Source organism: Lutjanus erythropterus, chromosome 5, assembly GCF_056507025.1.
Source record: "Lutjanus erythropterus isolate fLutEry1 chromosome 5, fLutEry1.hap2, whole genome shotgun sequence".
In the NCBI taxonomy this organism is placed as follows: Eukaryota; Metazoa; Chordata; class Actinopteri; order Lutjaniformes; family Lutjanidae; genus Lutjanus; species Lutjanus erythropterus.
This window is the reverse complement of record NC_139321.1, coordinates 41,646,082-41,667,642: the sequence shown is the minus strand read 5'-3', so window position 1 is coordinate 41,667,642 and position 21,561 is coordinate 41,646,082. Positions and strand designations below refer to the sequence as shown.

At 37.0% G+C, this 21,561-nt stretch overlaps 1 protein-coding gene across 2 annotated transcripts; it reads left to right on the top strand.

Annotated features, from left to right (window-relative positions):
• Window positions 1-2,607: 2,607 nt before the first annotated feature.
• lman2 (lectin, mannose-binding 2) lies at window positions 2,608-16,638 on the top strand. 2 transcript variants are annotated; one of them, XM_084719821.1, is made up of 8 exons: window positions 2,608-3,000; window positions 6,254-6,372; window positions 6,779-6,896; window positions 8,979-9,058; window positions 11,034-11,195; window positions 12,636-12,750; window positions 13,045-13,164; window positions 14,589-16,638. In XM_084719821.1, the coding sequence occupies exons 1-8, from the start codon at window positions 2,865-2,867 to the stop codon at window positions 14,747-14,749; spliced, it is 1,011 nt and encodes a 336-aa protein (XP_084575947.1). In that variant the 5' UTR covers window positions 2,608-2,864; the 3' UTR covers window positions 14,750-16,638. The 2 variants fall into 2 exon arrangements, with proteins under 2 accessions (XP_084575947.1, XP_084575946.1); XM_084719820.1 differs by lacking the exon at window positions 8,979-9,058 and adding an exon at window positions 8,832-8,914 and having other exon boundaries at window positions 2,610-3,000.
• The last annotated feature ends 4,923 nt before the right edge of the window (window positions 16,639-21,561 follow it).

Below are 21,561 nucleotides of genomic sequence, written 5' to 3'. Positions count from 1 at the left end.
GAGTAGCAAAAATGCTGACTTTTGTAGGCAAAACAAACAAATGGCTGCTTAAATAAAAGGCAGTTGGACTAAAGCCCAACTTACCAAAGACACAGTGGTTCATGGACCTTGACATGTGGACAGGAATCAGCTTTCCTGATGTTGATATGGACCTGATGTCAACACTGTGGAAACCCACAAAGTAAAGAAGGCAAACAGAAGTGGTCACTTGGTCACAACATTACTTCAAGTCGGGATCTTCTGGCAAGATTAAATAGCCGAGGACACCAGAGGATATTGTGATTGTATGTAGACAGATCTGTACAGATATTTTTATTTTATGACATTATTGGAGACACATGGTCTCATGCAGCAGCGTTGAGCATGCATAATGCATGATTGTTGCACAGAATATAAATTAAAGATGTTAAATTTTTAATTCATAAGTAACATGAGTCAGTATACTATCTAACTTAAAAATCCAACATACCTGGCGTTGAATGACAACTGCAGATCCACCTGTCAGTGCCTGGAATCCAGTGTCTGTGCTTTTTGTATTTTTTGTGGCATTTAAGCTGAAAGCCAACACTGCCACTCAATTGTCTGTTAGCCACTCAGCAAAAATAAATTGCTTACTTCAGCTTTAAATGTTTCTGACTTTGGTGATTGCTTCTAAGTATAAGCTTTGAGACTTTGTTGCAGTCAGTATGTAATAATCACAATATCAGATTTTGAACAAGAACTTGACATTTTCAGGTGAAACAAATGTGTAAACTAGAATGAGAAATGGATGGTGAGTAGACCAGTAGAGAAAACACGGGTCACAGCAGTCAGATAATAACCCCACTTACTGCTTACAGTTTCTTTGCAGACAACAAATGTTTTTGTTGCCATCAATTGGAAGAGAGGGACTCAATTACCAACCATCTTTGAGATGTTGGGGTGTATGTGGGGATAACTGCAGACAATGATCAACACAACCTCTCAGCTCTCCAGAGTACAAGGTCTTTGCTAAAGTTTCAAAAGTCAATCTTATGGGGGGTAAATAGAACCAGCGCTACAACTGGGCCTGTATTTATTACAATTAATACAATTAATCCTTTCAGTCATTTTTCCAAGTGTCTTAATTGTAAGGATCTACTGCTTTTCTTTGTCATTTTTGATAGTTAATGAAGAGTCTTAGTGTTTTGAGCTGGAGACATTCTTTGTGTTCATGTATGCGTTCACTTCTGAGGATTCGCTCAACCATTGCTCCAAATGGACACAGGATACATGAGGCAGCCATGATGCATATGAATGTGTAGGAGTGCATATGCAAACACGTAGTCATAAGCAAGTTAATGGACAAAAGAAGCACAAAACACCACTTTTTTAAAAAATATTGTTTTGACATTTTATAAATTATTAATCAATTAATCATGAAAATAATCTGCATATTAATTGATAATGAAAATAACTGTTTGTTGAAGCCCTACTTTAGAGAGTTAGGGATAGGGAACTGCCTTTTGGTTAAAGTGACCACATTACTAAAATGAAAAAAAAAAGAAAGAAAAACTTCATGTAGTTTGACTATGGTAACTGCTGTACTGGAATTAACTATGGTACATGCCAACTGTCAGAAAATCACAGTTCATAGTAGCATGGTGAAGTTATGTTAAACGAGGGAGCACTCTAAAGAAAATAGTAAAACTACAATGATTCAACACATATACATACAAGACAGAGAAGACAGACAATTAACACTAACACCATGGACAGCTACAGCTGGAAACAGACCTCCAAAAACAGTGACTGTCCCTGTGAAAAGGGGACATCTGGTTATCCTTTATCCAAATAGCAGATTGTGGCTCTTGCATATGTTTACTATCTAAAAAGTATAGGCCTACTATGAATTACACTCTCATATTGCAATAAAAGTAATAAACTGTTTCACTATATACAGCAGGTGACTCTTTGTAAATTTAGTTTGAGATGAAATAAAATATTTTTTTATTAGTTCCACAATGGGGAAAATTGTTACAGCAACAAAGTGGATAAAAAAATATAAAGAGGGATCAATAATATATATATATATATATATATATATATATATATATATATATATATATATATATATATATATATATATATATACATATATAAAATAAAATATAAAAAATATAAGCAAGAGAAAATATTTTTAAAATGAACAATTTAAACAGAGGAAATGTAAATAGAAAGATAAAATAGGAACAATATAATCAGATGAAATATATAAAAATAAAAACAGTGTAGACAATATAACAAGAGTCAGCAGTTGGATGAACACCTTTGTGTATAGGGCAGATTCATATTGCACATAGAATGATGATAATACACCTGCTTAATCTGTTTAGTTTAGTTTAATTTAGTTAAGTTTACTTAAGTGTACTGTTCACTTTTCCTTGCTCAGAGAAAACTACAGGCTGTACCTGTGTTTTCATTTTTTGGCTTTTGTCGTCATCTAGTGGATATCAAGCATGATAACAAGTGTACACCAAGTGCTCCGTGATTGGCGCGATTTGCGATGTGCTTATCTCTGATTGGCTGGTAAAATTTCCGCCATATATTAAAATCTTCCGTGTGGAAACACACACGTCTTAAAGCTTCCTCTATGTCGTCACATCTGAAGTTTATAAGATAACTGGATTTTTTGTACCGCTAAGATTTTGTACTTTATACATATATTATTTCACAAATACTACAGTGATAAAAATACGTTCTCCTCGGTTCAGGAAGTGTGGTGATACTCGTTGGAATTGTGTTGTTTGAGTCCGGAGGATAATAGTAAACGGACCGGCTCGATTTATGGAGTTCGGAGTAAGAATTTTGTTGTGAGAGTTTCTCTACGAAGCTTTTTGAACAACATGGGGAGTTTTAGAGTATTTGTGAGCACGTCAGTGGTATTCGTGGTGTTGGAGTTGTGTCTGGTGAACTGTGATATAACGGACGGAAACACAGAACATCTGAAGAGAGAACACTCGTTAATGAAACCTTACCAAGGTAACATGGCTCTGTTAGCTCGTTAGCTAACCTGATGTTCTCATCACTCCTTTTATCTTTCAGTGCGTTTAGAAGTTAGTTAGCAACGTTTTCACCTTCTTGGCTAATTAATGTATTTGACTGTGTTATTATTGGCCACTTATACGAACTAATTTATCAGTAGTTGTTAAATGTATTTCCAAATACATGTAATATAAGCAGTCAGGGGTGTGTCACATAAAAAGTTAATGAAATACCTTTTTAGCTAAAACATAGAATCTTAATTTATCCAAAAGTCCAAAAACGTGTATAAATGTGTAAATTCCTTCGTCATAAACGTGCTGCCGGACCTGTTTACATTTCCTGCATGTAATATTAGAAAGCCAATCTTAACTGGGCTAAAATGTCGTTTTTAAGATTTATCTACGACACACACTATTAGACATTGTTTTATGTTTTGTTTTGGACCATACAAGTGAGTTTGCATGTTTCAATTAACTTACTGTGAATTTGTTCGTTTCCATGCACAATAGTATCCTGGCTATGATTGTTTTCAACAGCGATTAATCTGTTGAATATTTTCTCAATTAATTGATTATTAATCGAGCGTTTTGGTCTGTAAAGATATTCAAAGTGGACTAAAGAAACCTGAAATTATTCACATTTGAGAAGCTGAAATCAGAGAATTTGCACATTTTCATTAAAACACGACTCATCAATTATCACGTTAGTTGGTGACTAGTTTAACAGATTAATCATTGTGGCTCTATGGATTTTATTTGTTTTTTGGCATATTCTGTTTAGGGCTGCTTGATAGAGTTAAAAAAAATTATATTGCAATTATTTAGACAGGTACTGAGATTGTGATATGATTGAAAATTATTTTAATTATCAAAACGTTGTGACATTTGTTGGGGTTTGTACCAACCAGACATCTGGAGAACAAGATTTGTAGGTCACAACATCTCTGCAGCTCTACAGTATTTCATTATTATACTGTTTTGTCACATTTTTAGTTTTATGTTATTTGGATATTGTACTTGGTCATATTATTTTGATTACATTTCAATCAGTTGTGCAGACCTAACATAAACATATACTTTTGTCATACTAACATTGCTGGACCTGTTTATATTCCCTGCATGTGATTAGAGCTGCACAATTTGGTAAAAACAACAACAACAAAAAAGATTGTGATTATTTTAACTGAAATTATGATTGTGATACGATTAGTGGAAATAATCAGTTTTGCATTACACTTTTCATGTTCACTAAAACAAATAAAATAAAATCGTGATGATGTGATGGTTATTGAGGTCTGAACCAAAAAAACATGTTTTCTTTCATCCAGAGAACAAGATTTTTGGGCCACTTCATCTCTGCATCACTACAGCACTGCATTATAATGCTGTTTTCTTACACATTTTCCTTTTTCAAAAAATTGTGATTTGATTCTGCGATTTGGTTATTGCACGTGGCCATATTGCAATTTTATTGCAATTCCAATTAATTGTGCAGCCCTATGTGTGATAACTCCAATTCCAAAAATATGGGGATGCTGTGTAAAACATGCATAAAAACAGAATGCAGTCCAATTAAGAATGAGTGTATATGGACAAAAAACTATAAAATATTTCAGTTTAAGAATTTAATATCTTGTCTTTGTTCTGTATTCATTTGAATATAGGTTTAAAAGTATTTGCAAACCATTGCAGTCTGTTTTTATTAATCTTTTACTCAGCACCCCAACTTTTTTTGGAATTGGCATGGTATTAGAAAGTCAAACTTTGATCAGCTAAATGTAAATTTTAAGATTTAGCTACACACACTGTGGGACATTGTTGTGGTTTGCTTTTCAGATTTGGACCATATAAGTGATTTTGCATGTTTCAGGCAATTTACTACAGAAGAGTGTGTTTACATGCCAACTAGTATCCTGGATATAATTTGGGTTTTGGAGTATTATGGTTATGTTTTCTGCATGTTAACAACTTTTAAGATAAGACCATATCCTGGTTGTAAAAACCCGGATATACTACCTGGAGTACTCCAATAAAAACCAGAATACTGTGATATGTAAACATGGATTTCTGAGCCATCTCATAGTGGTTGAGATGGTGAGAAATCAAGATCCACCTGCAGGCAGATCATCAGAAACCTGGATGCTCTTATGATCATTTATACAGGGTCACAGTATGTATAACCAAGTTTTTCATGTTGCATGCAAACACCATATCTTGAGTATGATCAAAAGCAGAACAAGGCCCAAAACCAGGATACTAATGCACATGTTAACACAGTCAAAAACCATTTTGCATACCATATTGTTGTCTTATAGAGATGTGAATGCATTTTCAATGCTCTTTCAGGCATTAGTTGCTTTTCCTCAATTTCCATGTAATTTGACATTGTGCATGCCATTAGACATGGACACACATGTCCACTGTCAGGGATTACACAAGTTAGCTTTAAAAGTAAGGTAAAGGCTTTTCATACTATAGAGAAATGAATGGAATCCAGTGGATGCCTAAACAGTAGGAAATATACACCTGAGCAGCTTTTGCATACATTTAAAAATTCTCATCAAAAACATTAAGTAGCCTGTAGATTATGTGCTGTTAGGGAGCTGCTGGCTACTGGTATGGTCTTTTAATTTCTGATAAATTAATGGATCTATTTTCCCTTTTTTAAGATAATCTAAGCTCACCATGTTAATCACTGATTGTACTCAGTTTTTTGTTGTTAGCAAAACCTTGAAAAATGAATCTGAGACAGAGGTTGCAGAGCCTGTAAAGCAAGTTTATCACTGCACTCAATCAAATTCTGTGCTGCAGGTGCCTCAAGGTGTTACAGTTAAATAGGTCGAGGAATGCAGCATGTACTGCAAGAATGTAATTTGCATTGCATTGAGTTATGAGTCAAATTATCTGTAATTCACGGTGACAAAATGTGCAACATTAAATCAACACACTTGCGAGCCCTCAGGAAAGGAAAGTGTTTGCTCAGGGTGTGAGCAAAACGGTGCAGGTGAAGGAAAATGTCAGGAACTTGCCGGTGTTCATTCTTCAACAAAAGTCAGTAATTGTTGAGTAACTGTCTTGTTCTACAACATGTTTTACAAGGTGTGCCTCTTTGCTCACATGAGCCCACCTGAAATCAAAAAAGGCCAGGTGCTTTGAAAGCAGTTTGGTGTGATAATGTTTACACAAGAAAACAACAGAGCACACTGTGAATGAGCGTTCTCCTGTAAACCTTTCACCTGTTTGTCTTTCAGGTGTTGGCAGCAGCCCTACTAGTCAATGGGACTTCTGGGGAAGCACGTTGGTGACAAGCTCATATGTCCGACTCACTCCAGATGAGAGAAGCAAACAGGGATCCATCTGGAATACTGTGGTAAGGAACAAATGCGAACATAGCTCATATCTCCAGTCTGACTAGGATATAATGTCATTTATACCAAAGTCTTCCATGAGATTCATCTAAAGCCATGTCTACTCTGTCCAGCTGTCTTTAAACTGTTTAGCCTCATGCAGTTAAATTAGGTTGTTTCTCGTTGGTATTTGTTAGTTCTGTGTTGGGGAGAGATTGTCATTATCACAATACGTACATTTTCCCCAGGTCATGTTTAATTTTGATTGATGAATGTGATGAAATGTGTACTTTCATAACTGATAAACTTGTATTTTGTCATTTGCGAAGTATATTCATTCTGCTGGACTGAAATGTCTATGTATGTGGTGTGTAATTATTTCATGATGCTGACATAGAAAATAAATATTTTTCTGTTTCTGTTCTACAGCCTTGTCACCTGAAGGACTGGGAAATGCATGTGCAGTTTAAAGTTCATGGGTCAGGAAAGAAGAATCTCCATGGTGACGGTATTGCTATCTGGTACACAAAGGACAGACTGCATCCAGGTAATGTTGGCTTTGGTTCTTTACTGCTGACTGAATTAGTACCTTTGGAGAATAAACGCACCCAGCTTGATCTCACTTCATACTTCTCCCATCCTACTGTTGAAGTTTAGATTTACCCAGAGAGCAGTACTTTGCTGTAGCTGCTGCTTTTTTCTCTAAACCACTGCTCTCTTGCGACATTTAAATGAACAACAATACAAAATAATAATAATGATAATAATAATAAGGTTGCATTTCCTGCTATTTCATCACAATAAAAGCCTTCCAGTAGTATAGTGGTTGAAATCTTACACATCGAATGCTACAGTGAGGCTGCTGTCTGTTAGATGGATGTAACCACAGCCACTAAAGTCTTGGAACAATGACTGAAAAGCCGTCACTTTCGCCTCGTTCGAGTGAAATCCTGTAGGCACATTTCGTGTAAATGGAAAACAGGGCACGCTTGTCATCATAGAAACAGGTCATAAAATTGTCATTTTTACTGCAACTTGGGGAACACTTGCAGCCCTCTTTTCTCTCACAGCTCACCTCACTGGTGAAGCAGCTCCAGTGTTTGCCTTTGTCAGTACCAAAGCCTTTAGTGTTGATAGTTTATTACTTGTAATATGTAACAAATCTGATTAGAGTTGCAAATTTGTTAAGAAGTGTTTATTAAAATAATTAAAGGGATAGTTCATCCGAAAATGAAAATTCAGTCACTGTTTACTCACTCTCATGCTGATTTAGAGTCCGGTTTATTGTGTTAGTCCACAAAACACTGCTGGAGTTTCACAGGAAAACAGTGTTGCAAAATCTCCCAAACAATGGAAGTGAATGGTGACCAGCTTTCAAATGTAAAAAAAAAACACCTGTAAAAAAAAAAAAAAAGCATAAAATGCCTCCATACTGCTCATCTTGTTTAATCCAAGTCTCCTAAAGTCCCAACACACCATTTGCACACCATCACACCACACACACAGTTCAGACAGAGTGTACATGAACGTGGATCCAAGCTAAAGATCTACAGTGAAGATTCAGACTAAAAACATACTCAGCTTGGCATGCTGGGGCTTTAGGAGACTTGGATATATGTGGATATAATTAAACTATCTCTGCCTCCTCTCTGTCTCTGGGCCAGCCAGGCCTGATGATGCTGTCTCCATCCTCCAGACACAAAGGCTGTAGGAGGAAATGTTTGTACTTTACCTTGAGACCAAACAGTCTGACATAGAATTGGAGTAGAATGATCTAAATGTGACATAGGAAAAGTATACATTACAATATCTATGTTCAATACTCCTCAACAAGAGGATACATTCAGAATTAGGTGGCAGTTGCACAGTGATTCACTTTGTGTTGCTCTTCCATTCTCCTTGATTGAGCTTCAGTAAATGCTTCTGCATAATACATCAGGGTTTCCTGAAACATCTTCAATCACGAATTGAACAGCTCACAAGATTTCCTTCATAGTCATCGCTTGACTCTGAAATAAGACCACAATATGACAGCTCTGGTTTTTCCTGCTGGCAGAGTACTGTCCAAATCCAAAACAAAAAAACAATTAAATTATGAAATCACAAAATCTCCTACAGTTTTAAAATGTATGTATGTATGCGAGCACAAGTGACCTGACTTTGCTTTTTGGTGAAAAAATGTCTTCTTACTTTGTGCCTTTGTAGCTTTTTGCTCCTCACTTCCTGTTTGACACATGGAAAAAAAAGATTAAAAAAATTTGTCTTCTCATAATTGCAAATGTTAGATTATGGTAAATCAGAAAAAATCCACAGATCACTGAAATGCTTAGAAAACGGAGTCTCATGCTCGCTCCATCAGAAAGCTTTGTGCCATCTTGTCCAGATGTTTGTTCACCATCTCAGCTTGCTGTCATCACTGCTGACCACAGAAACATGTCTGGAGTTGTCTGCTCACGTCTCACCTCATCTGCCTCCATCCTAGGCCCTGTGTTTGGAAACCAAGATCAGTTTCTTGGCCTGGCTATTTTTTTGGATACCTTCCGCAATGACCTCCATGGGATGGATGTAAGTGTGTTGTGTGTGTGTGTGTGTGTGGCTCGAGGCGATTGACCAGCTTGTTTCTTTGCAGGGCCTGTGTTTTCCAACAATGCTCTCTTCCACGGGCTGGCCGTGTTTATAGATACTTACTCTAACGATGATGCGACGGATGTGAGTGGTGGCTCAGGTTTTCCTCATCAGCATGCTGTCTCAGTGCAATTTTTTTTTCCTTTTTCTTCACTTTAAATGGGCATGTTGTCAGAACTTCTTAAGTATGTTATCAGTTTAAAAAAACACAGAATTTATTTTGTCATATTTTCTCATTATTTGTTTCTACAGAAAAAAAGTCAGTTAACCACTCAAGTTCATGAGCATGATGGCTCTCTGGCAGTAATTGTGCTGTTTGAACATTTCTAAATGTCTTTAAAGGAGGTTGTTTTATTTAATCAGAACTTGTTTTGTGAAATATGCTACATTCACATTGCAGCTGAAAGTGTTCCAAGCTAAAATCAGGACAACATGGCCTCTAAAAAAAGGACCTTAAAAGCATAGTTCACCCAAAAATGTAAATTCAGTCATTATCTACTCACCGTCACGCCAGTTGAAGGTCGGGTTCAGTTTTGTAGTCCACAAAACACTGCTGGAGTTTCACAGGAAAACAGTGTTGCAGAATCTCCCAAACAGTGGAAGTGAATGGTGACCAGCTTTCAAATGTAAAAAAAACAACTGGGAAAAAAAATATATAAATGCATCCATACTGCATGTCTGGCATAAGCCAAGTCTCTTAAAGCTCCAACATGCCGTTTGCACACTGTCACACTACACACACAGCCAGTTCAGACAGTGTGCATGTAAACGTGGCTCCAAGCTCAGGTTCTACAGTGAAGATTCAGGCTAAAAATATTCTGTAAATAACATTTTTTAGTCAACTTGGCAAGTTAGGCCTTCAGGAAACTTGGATTACACCAGAAGAGCAGTATGGATGCATTTTATGTTTTTATTCTGTTGTTTTTTTACATTTGAAAACTGGTCACCATTTCTGGGTGAACTATCCCTTTAAGTCCAGGCTAAAAAAATTGTTCACCCATACAGGTCTTCTGGGTAGTGTCTGGATAATGATAATGGGGTTTGCAGTGCATGTGTGAAAGGGCTTTAAGTAACTAATGGAAACAGTTTTTGTCAGAGAAAGTGATGCAGCCGGCAGAAGCTAAACTAAACTACAGTGTAGTCCTTTTCAGGCAACAGTGCACCGTCAAAGTAAGATCACTAAAAGTGCCTGTTTTTGTCATTGACAGGCTCAGATTGTTATTCTAAGTGTCTGACAACATTATGAAAAGGATCACTACAGAGATGGACCTTTTTATTGAAGAATAAGATAATGATAACCACATTAGATGTGAAAATATTCTGGCTCCAAACGCCATTTAATCACCGCTGCTTCTCTGATGTCCAACCTCCTTCTTGCTCATCTCCTGATATTTTCACATATTATTTGATGATTAAAGGGTTTATTTCACCAAACCAGAGTTGGTGATTGTCAGAAATAAAGACAAGCAAAGCAAGATTTATTTTGTTTCTGTCGAGTCTGGATGAAGATGAGAATGATGATGATGATGATGATGATGATAAAATTGCTGTTTCTGTCAAGGAAGTAACAATCTGAGCCTGTCTGTGGCAAAAACAAGCACTTGTATGCACATGTATTTTGACTGTGTGCAATGGACCATAAGAATTAGATTGCTGTCTGCTCCTTGTGGAATACTGGACCAATTAAAAAATGCTCTCTCTACTTGTCACAAACATGGAAAAATCCAGGTTAAAAACACAAAACTTACCCTTTAAATTGAATGATTATTATATGCACTGTGACCCACAGTGCAGTTATGTATGGGAAATGTATTGATGTTCAAGTTTTGTTCTCAACATTAATTCAAAACATCCAATATGACCACCAGTTGATCCTAAAAATGCCTGCAGTGTGGAGGTAGCCTTTGTGTGGACAGTAAACATGATATGTATCATGTGGGCTTTTTATTTCATTTTCTGTTTTATTTCGACCATCATTTTTATTTAAGAATATGTGTATGTATATGTGTTTTTTTTTTTTTAAAGATTTATTTATTGATTCTTTGCTTCCTGTAACCAGCGTTCCTTCCCGTACATTTCGGCCATGGTGAACAACGGCTCTGTGAGTTACGACCACGGCAAAGATGGCCGATCATCAGAGCTAGGAGGCTGCTCGGCTGAAATCAGAAACAGAGAGCATGACACGTACCTCGCCATTCGTTACTCCAAAGGAAGACTCACTGTATGTAGAGAAACTCTTCTGTATAATACATGATTTCTCTTAATTTTGCTCAATTGGGTGAAGAATTTCTGAGCTGTTCAGGACCAAACTGACGCACTATACTGTTTAAATATAGACTGCTTGGACAAAAACAAGTCACACACTCACTCACAATATTTCGTTGGACTGCTTTTAGCTTTGATTATGGCACACATTCTCCATGGCATCATTTCTATAATCTTATGCAACGTCACAACATTTATTTCTGTCCAGAGTTGTATTAATTTTTCTCCAATATCTTGTATTGATGATGGGAGAGTTGGACCGCTGTGTAAAATCTTCTCCAGCACATCCCAAAGATTTTCAGTGGGGTTCAGGCCTGGACTCTGTGGTGTCCAAACTTGTATGAAAATGATGTCTCATGCTCCCTGAACCACTCTTTCACTATTTGAGCCCCATGAATCCTGACATTGTCATCTTGGAATATGTCCGTGTCATCAGGGAAGAAAAAAATCCATTGATGTAAAAACCTGTTCATTCAGTATATTCAGGAAGTGAGCTGACATCATTTTTTGGGCTGAACCTTGACCTGAGCAACTGAAGCAACCCCAGATCATAACACTGCCCCCACAGGCTTGTACAGTAGGAACTAGGCATGATGGCAGCATCACTTCATCTGCCTCTCTTCTTACTCTGATGCCTCCATCACTCTGGAACAGGGTAAATCTGGACTCATCAGATCACATGACTTTTTTCCATCACTCCACAGTCCAATCTTTATGTTCTGTAGCAAATTGAAACATTTTTTTGATTACCCTGAGTGATAAGTGGTTTTCTTAAGGCTCCACAGCTGTTAGTCCCAATCCCTTGAGGTCTCTTCACATTGTGTGTGTGGCGAAATAAACCCAATAGTGAAAGTAAGAGCATTTCCAAACATTTAAGTGATCTCTGATCACGATCATTCAAGATTTTTCCTGACCACATTTCTTCCTTGAAGATGATGGTTCACCACTATCCTTCCAGGTTTTAATAATGTGTTGGACAGTTCTTAATCCAACTTTAGTATTTCCATCAGTCTCCTCAGTTCTTTTCTTTGCTTGATGCAGGCCAATAATTTGTTTCTTCTGAAACAGAGTAACATCTTTTCCTCGACCACAGGATGTGTCTTCTGACGTGGTTGTTTAAGAAATGAGAAGCTCCTCACTGCATCAGTTAGGGTTCAATAACTTGTTACCAACTGAAACATATGAATCACTGCAGTAATTATCCAATGGAAAGATCTTAACTGTTTGATTAGTTAAATCCAGGTGGTGACTTATTTTTGACCAGGCAGTATATAACCCAGACATAACTGAGTGATTATAAAATCACTTGTGTTCTTTGGCTTAATACTCAGGATGTAAGAGTCCAACTTGTTGCAGTGCTGTATTGTATTACTCACATCCAGTGTATATACTCCAGGTGATGGTTGATGTGGATGACAAGAATGAGTGGAAGGAGTGCATCGACATTGGAGGTGTTCGTCTTCCTACTGGATATTTCTTCGGTGCCTCAGCAGCTACAGGAGATCTGTCTGGTAGGTCAGAGCTTGAAAGCTGCACACTAAAAAAAACTAAAGTAAAAAAGTCATAATATTCACTTCAGAAGTTTTGAAAAACTGAACAATTTATTTTTTCATATTTGTTGATCTATTTGTTTTAAACTCTATGTAATCAAGTTTAAACCATTTTAAAGTGAAAACGTGTCATTACATTCCTTAACAATGTATTGTATAATGTATTCTTTACAAAGCTTTATATAAAAATATTTAAATATTATTACAGATTATGATCAATTTTCTAATACTTTAAGTTTGTATATTATTTTCCAGATAACCATGACATCATCTCTATGAAGCTCTACCAGCTGATGGTGGAACACACTCCTGAGGAGGAGAACCTGGACTGGACCAAGATCGAGCCCAGTGTCAGCCTCCTCAAGTCCCCTAAAGGTAAATTAAAGTTGCAGGAAATTTGGTTTAGAATTGCTACTCTTTCCACGTCTGCATATAGGAAACGTGATGTACTTTACTGGTGTCACGCTCACCCACGAGACAGATTTTGTTATACCATCATTACTGTGATAAATGTTTCAGTATATAAAATAAACATGCTTTACAGGGACATGCTGGTAAAGGGCTGCTAAGGATTAATATTCTTGACAAAAATGAGACATTTTCAACCTCTGGACCTGAAGGTAAAACCTCAGCTACCGTCAAAACACACTGGTCATATTCCAACACTAAATGCAACAAGGAGAAATGTGGGTTCAGCCTGACATGTAGTGTGTTATATTGTGGTTTTAATAGTTGCTGAGGCAGAAATACAACATTTATGTTAATCAGCTTTAGACTGAACAACTTGAGCTTCACTGCAGCTGCAGAGTTGATCACCTGTGATCTGTCGCTGTCAGACTGAACAGCCTCATGGAAGTCATATTTTACTTGTCTTCATATTATAATGTAACTAAATTGAATAAAGCAGGTTGTTTGATGTTTTCCTTCTGTTAAGCTGAGACAGTCAGAACCAACTGGTGTGCGAGTCCAGCAGTAGTCTGCACCACACATGTCAGATAAAGTCGGCCTAATAAGACCAGTGTTCTTGCAGGATTGCAAGCTGATGTGGGACATGATGTTACTTTTTGTAGAACTTCATTCTGCAGCAGCTCAGCTGATTTTGTTGTTAAAGCCCTTCTGCTGTGTCGGTTCTGTGTATCTGCTGCTGTCGTATGTAAATGTACTTCTAGACCTGCCCTGTGCTACACGACTATTGTACCTATATTTATATACGTAGGGTTTTCTACCAAATAAATGCAGTTGAGATGCCTAATCCAGCCCTTGTCTAACTGGGGGCAGACTGCTCCTCACAGAATACCTCTGGTCTTCTCCTGGTTCTCTGGTCCACACCAGGGTTCACACAAATGAACTGGACTAATTGGGCAAAGGGACTATGGTCTGTTTTAACTGGACCAAATGAAGCAGGTGTGAAAACGCCTCGTCTGATGTTTAAAGTTGCCCTTTAAACATCAGATATAATAACTAAAAATCACAATCATAAAATATGTCTGTGGTTGGAAGGGGAAAATGGAAGAAGTTAAAGAAATACTCCAGCCATAATATCTGTTTTATAAATTCATATTCTCAGCCCTATAGGTTTGAAAGTTTTGTTTTTTTTTTACCATAACTGTCATGCACTGTTGGTATCAGATATTCTTTTTCATCATATTGTTACTCATTAATTTATTTTACTCCGTCACAAGCATGTTCCCTGGAACCTGAGACAAAACTGAAAATGGTATAATAAAATGGCAAATGAGCTGAACAGCAATTCTGAACTGAACTTGAAAGTGAACAAGGACTTTCTTCTCACTTCACAGACAACATTGACGATCCTACTGGAAACTTCCGAGGCACGCCCCTCACTGGCTGGAAGGTCTTCCTGCTCCTGCTGTGTGCACTGCTGGGAATTGTAGTGTGTGCTGTGGTGGGAGCTGTAGTTTTCCAGAAGAGACAGGAGAGAAACAAAAGGTTTTACTGAGGAGAGAAAAGAGAATCTTATCAGAGAGGTGTTTGCTGTGGAATGAACTGTTTCCAGATGACAGATTAAGCACATCCAATGTGAATTTTTTCTAACGATTGTACAAATGTTTATATCTTTGAAGCACTGCGTTGGGAGTGAATTATAGTAACTTGTGATGTTGGTTGGACGGTGCAGAACTAGTGGCAACTGATCAATGCTGTTTTTGTTCTCCTTGTCTCTATGTGATCATTCATCGCAGGGTTAGAATAGGCTGACTGTCTTAAGCAAGCTCTTCTTAGCAAACTGTGGTCAAACAGGTGTCTCCAGTCCTTCTTGCATTTTTTCTGCTGCAGATGTGATGCTACAAAATGGTAAACTTTGGTACCAAATGGTAATTTAGATTTGTATTTTTGTTTTCCACTCTTTTTTTTATCAGATTATTTATTTGAAGACGATAGTAGATTCACACACACAGAAAAACAACATCATGATGTAACTGTGGCCACTACAGGAGCCATCTAAATTAAAATCAAGTGTATTATCCTATGTTTTAAGCCTTGGAAAGAGTGCAGAGTTGTTTTCATTTATTTTATCCTCTGTCACTGTTGCTCTCATCCAGACCTATAGAAAGGCCAATTTTGCCCATGAACAATTTTAAAAACTAATTGAAATTGATTTACATCACTCTCTCCAAGCATATGTTCGAGAAGACAAACTATGGAAAGGGTGTTCTTGTTTGTATACAACAGTATTGAGTAGCTGATTATTCTGCAGTTTGTCACTTTTCTGTCACAGCTCAGCATCAAAGCTCACCTGTTAGTGCTATTATGTGTTTGTCCATGAATTATTTTTATTTTTCTCTTTTGTTTTAATCTGCTGAAACTGAAAATGGTTTCATTTAGCCTGAAACACAGACCACTATGGCCGCAACTGACGACTATTTAATCCATCACGTTGGTTCTGGGTTAATCATTTAGTCAGAAAATTTTGAAAAATACCCAACACAGTTTCCCAAAGCCTAGGTTGACATATATACACATTCACACCCAAGAATATTAATATTTGAGAAGCTGGAAACAGAAAATTGTTGGCATAAATGATATGATGCTAAATTCTTTAGTAATTTTTATTTTTAACTGACTCGTCAACTTACCATTTCAGCTCTACAGTCTACTAACAGAACAGTTTCATACATATTTAAGAAATAAAACCAGGAAAAAGAGCAGAGGCTTTATTTCACAAGATTATTTGGGGGAGGGTTTGCCTTTATTTGATAGGTGATAGTTAAAGATATGACAGGAAAGCTGGTAGAGAGAGAGGAGATGACATTCAGCAACTGGGCCGAGGGTGGGAGTTGAACTGGCAGCTGCTGCACCAACTGAGCTACAGGAAGACTCCTTCACACAGCACATATGATCAGACTGACTCAGTGTGACTGTTGTGAAGGCAGTCATTTACCAGCTGAATTGATCGTGAAATGAGATGCGTGGGGGTCTGGGGGTCTGCTCAACCTGTAACACTTTTTGTTTAATTGAACAAATAATTACTGCAGACCACATGGCCAGGAAATGTAAAACTTTACAAACTGGCAGAATGTTGAATCACTACTGTACATATAGAGTAGCAAATCGATTGGAAAATGTTATAATTACACATTCTTAACTGAAACTGTATTTATTGTCATTTATTATGCCCTCCAAAGCAGAGGTGTGCAACCTGCGGCTCTGGCCCCCATATGGCTTTTTTGACCCTGTGCAGTGGCTCCCTGTGGCTTTGACATAATGAATGGTTCTTATTTTCACTTATCTCTATTGCAGGCCTAAAGTGATTCCTATATTCTCCAACTGTGAAAATGTATCACTGATGCACCGAATGAAAAGAAAGTTATAACATTTTGACAACTGAAATGTGTCTATAGCTCGTCACCTTTTCCTCTAAATTGTGCATGTAGCTAGTCTTACGTCTGTCTGGACTAGCTATAGATGCCAAATCCAAAAAAGACTAAGAAAAAAACAAAATATAACATTTGAGGCTCCAGACAGATTTCTCCCACCTTTTTGGTCTCTTGATACTGAAGGTTACTGACCCCTGCTCTGAAGTCTGATAAATATCAACGGCACTTTGTGAAGCTCTTACTACTTCACATAACTCTTCCATAGTTGAATACAGCGGGATGAAGCCACTTGAAAGACTACAATGCATGAGTGGACGGGTCTTGAAAACTCACCGACCTCAATCCTTTATGCTGAAATGTTTTCTTTATGTTTTTCTCTTTTCCCTGCAGGGAATTTCTTTTGAGCATCATTTTGAAGTTTCATCCAGAATATGCCTTTGTTATTTTTCAAGTGTTTGTTTTTGATTAATGATACTAAACTGTGCTAAAAACTTGATCATTCAAATAAATTCTTCGGTATAATGGATAAGAGAATCATTAATTGCTACATAAAACAAAGTGAGATTTTAATAATGCCGTGCTAATTATGTAGCTCTTTCAAACTTGCAGAAGATTTGAACCTTAAAGTCCATGAATGGATTGTTTGAAGGCACGTTTACACGGGCAATCCTGTCATTAGTTTCTTTCAATATCATGTTTCTTTGTTGTTGGTTTTCTTTTTTCTTTTTTTTCTTTTCTACCTTGATAAACAGCATTGAGGATTTGATGATGCACTTGTACTTTCAACACTGCTCAAATGCAGATTGTCTTTTTTTTTTTTTTTTTTTGGCTTGACTCAGCATTTTTTACTTTTCCTGTGTTCTTGAAACCGTTCTGTTTTTGTTTCTGCCACATCAGTCAGTTGTGTGATGAGACTTGAAACAGCTCCTCTCATCAGAGATAATGTATTAAAATGAAAAGGAAAAAGTTTGACCGAATTGTGGTGTATTAACAAGTTTTAATCACTGTTAAATAAATCTGGTTTCTCAGGAAATACTGTACCTCCAGGTAATCAAGCAGTACATGTCAGTCCCTAAATGTTGGAGCAGCACATAAAGACCTACTGTAAACGGTGTAGTTGTGATTGCACTGCAGATTCTGCACTGCTGACGTCTTCACTTCTCTACGTACCTCAAAATGTCTGAATTCATAAATTGGAGCTATAACAGATTAGAGCAGTCATTCTCAAAGACTGCTTTGTGATGAGGAAAAAAATAATTCTGCCCAAGTGTGCTTATTGAGTCTCATTTATAAAGTAGGCTACAATGTCCTATACTAAAAAAAAAAGTTGAAAAAAATAAAAAGAAAAAAGTTTTACCAGCTAATAATGTTTTGTTGAGATAATTTACTTTTCTTTAAATAAACTTGAGTCTTTGAGTTTTAGAAAACCCAAAAAACCATTTCAACAATTAAAACTTTTAAACTTGTTAAAGAGAAAGTGAATAATGGTTAATATTTAAATTCAATTAAATCAATTAGAACAATATTTTAAATGCTTTTTCTTTAAGGTTCTAAACTTCAGAGACTCAAGTTCAAGTAAATTCTCAACAAAGGATTAAAGGTCAGCAAAACTTAAGAAAAAAACAAGGTGATGTGGAAATGGTAGTAAATGGTCATGAATGTTTATTTATGCACAGATTAACTCACCCAAGCTTCACTGATAAGACCTGTTGTTAATTTGGTCATGATAGTTTGCCATTATTAGAAAGTGGATCATCTGAAAAAAAGTTGGACGCTGGATTAGTGGGTCAAACCCTTGTTTTGGATAACTGAGAAATACTTTATTGTCGAAGGTAAAGTCAGGATGCTGAGTATGTGCCCCCTTTTAGAATCCTATGTGTCTGTGTTTTTGGTATCACTATAATTACATTCAAACTCTATGTTAATGTAGCTTTTGGGTAGGTTAATCAGTAATAATGAGTCATATTTTATAAGATAATTACAGGATTTTGTGTAAAATGATCTGCATAAACGTGGAGAAAAACAAACAGGCCCTCAATATTTCCCTGTGAAGTGTATACTGTACAGCAGGGATTTTTGGACTTTTGGTTATTAAAACGATCCCTGAAGACCACCTTTTCAAATAAATGAGAAAAAAATAACAGGGATTCCCCACATTTAACACACTGCTTTCAGCTCAGCATCACTGTCTGTCATTATGGATCCAAACTAAATGTATTCAGGGTCATATTTCCTCTCCACAAAGCATATGGAGAGGAACTATGACCCAGAAAACATTTTGCTTTGGAGCTTTTACTGTAATGGTGCAGGTTGTCTCCAACATCACCGTTTTGTTTCTGACAGTGGCAAAATACGTTTGTCTCTACCTGATGATGTGTTTGATTGGCATTGGCATGGTGAAATCCAAACTGATCATTGAAATTATGCATTTTAATTTGATATATTTTATTCATGAGAATTCTTGAAAACATTTATATTTAAATAACTGGCTTGGTGAAAGATCATGTTCCTGGACCGCAGCCCAGTGGTTAGCAGCTGCTGTACGGGATAAAAAAAAACAAAAAAACTCTACACTATGTAAATTGTAACTCAAGTTGTTAAAATCAAGTAATTGAGTAATGTACTTGCTGCCTTCAAATGAAACTTACAAACTATTGATTACAACATGTGGAGTCAGGGACATGATTCTTGAACTTGAGCTTTCAGAAAATTTCCACTCATGAGGTTGTGAACACCAGAGATCTGCAGGGTGTTCATATGGACTGTTCTCCTGAGGGTGTTAAATGTTTGAAGGCAGCATTAGTCACATATCACCAGTGGTGGATATTCACTGAAGCTCTGGAGTTAATGTTAGTTAGCTGGCTATGAGGCAAAAATACACACATTCTTTACTCGAGCAGAAATACAGATACTTGTGTGAAAAAAAGTAGAAGTACTGATTAAACTTCTTCACCCAAGTTAAGTGAAAAAGTACAGGATCTGAAATGTACAAATGTGAAAAGTAGCACTATGACGGACATTTTTGCTGACTGTTTTTGTGCAAGTTAACTGAACTTCGCATCATATTATTACAGAATTCAAAGACTTTTAAACTGAGCTTGCCATCCTATCTTAAAAAAAACAATACAAGGAAAGTAATGAACATTAAATTTGTTTTTTAAGTTTTTTGTCTTGTTATGTCTGCCATGCTTATGTATGATATGTACTGACAGATACACCAAGGAATCAATTTTTTGCACAGTGATGCAGAAAAAAATAATTATTACCCTCAGCTGCATTAAACAAAAGCATGGGTAGAAGTAACTAATTTCAAATTCTCAAATTACTGTAATTATATAGTTTTTTGGGGTACTTGTACTTTTCTGAATAGATTTTCAAGTCTGTACTTTTTATTTTAGCATGCATCTTACTTTGTAATCTACTTTTTAAAATCATAAATAAGTACAATTTGAATTAATGTTGAAACCTTTTATCTGAAAACAGAAAAAAAAAATGATAGCCAAAGTTGACAACTATTGGTTAAAAAAAGCACAAAATTTGCAACCCTAGTTTGTAGAGGTGCTTGTGACCACTGAGCAGAAGCATGCAGGAGTTTGACTTAATGCTGCTATTGATAATTCATTAAATGTCAGTCGTTAAAAAGTAACTAATACTCTGAGAAGTTTTTACACTTTGTACTTTTGCTTAAGTAGTTTTCTAACACCAGTACTTTTACTTGTAATTGAGTAACTATTTTAGTAATGTAACTGTACTTGTACTTGAGTAAAGATATTCAGTATTCTTTCCACCACTGAACAAAAGTAACAAGCCTGCTTTAAAACTGTCTGGAGTGGAAAGCACAGATATTTGTGTTAAATGTAGGGAGTAAAAGTAAAAAGTTGTCAGCAAAATAAATATGATAAATACTAGGGGTGTCACAACATGGTCTCGAGCATCGAAATCAAAGAGAGGATTGACGACCCCCCCCCCCCCCCCGAGGTTTACATACATCAGGGAGGTGTGCAAATAATAATAATAACTCATTATACTTGTATAGCACTTTTCAAAATACTCAAAGACGCTTGACAAAAAGAAAAGACAAAGGAAGAAACAACATACAACAATATAGCAAACAACAAAAAGGAAAGAGAAAAAACCAAACAAACAAGGGATGAGGAGAAGAAACTCAATGGTTGAAAGCGGTGTTGAACAGATGAGTCTTGAGCAGTTTTTTGAATATGGGGAGAGAGGGCGAGTCTCGGATGGCTATGGGGAGTGAGTTCCAGAGGGTTGGAGCAGCGACGGAGAAGGCCCTGTCCCCCCAGGATTTGTACTTGGTCCGGATGGGTGGGGACAGGAGATTAGCATCAGCAGAGCGGAGTGCACGGGTGGGAGTGTGTCGGTGAAGAAGGTCAGACAGGTAGGGTGGGGCCAGGTTATTTAGGATTTTGTATGTAATTAGGAGGATTTTGAAATGAATTCTCTGGGGGATGGGCAGCCAGTGGAGTTTGTGGAGGATGGGGGTGATGTGGTCACGGGTGCCGGTATGGGTGAGTAGTCGGGTGGCAGAGTTCTGGATGTACTGGAGCTTATTGAGGGTTTTTGATGGTGAGCCGTAGAGGAGACTGTTGCAGAAGTCCAGACGGGAGGTGATGAAGGCGTGGATGAGGGTTTCTGCAGCTGTGGAGGAGAGGGTTGGACGGAGACGGGTGATGTTCTTGAGGTGGAAGAAAGCTGTTTTGGTGAGTTGTCTGATGTGCTGGTTGAAGGAGAGGGTTTGATCAAAAATGATGCCAAGATTGCTGATATGAGGGAAGGTTGGTACTGAGGTGCCGTCAATGTTGAGAGTGAAGTTATGGGTGGACTTGGTGAGTGCTTTTGGACCAATGATGATTATTTCGGATTTGTCGCAGTTTAGTTTGAGGAAATTGATTTGAAGCCAGGACTTTATTTCAGT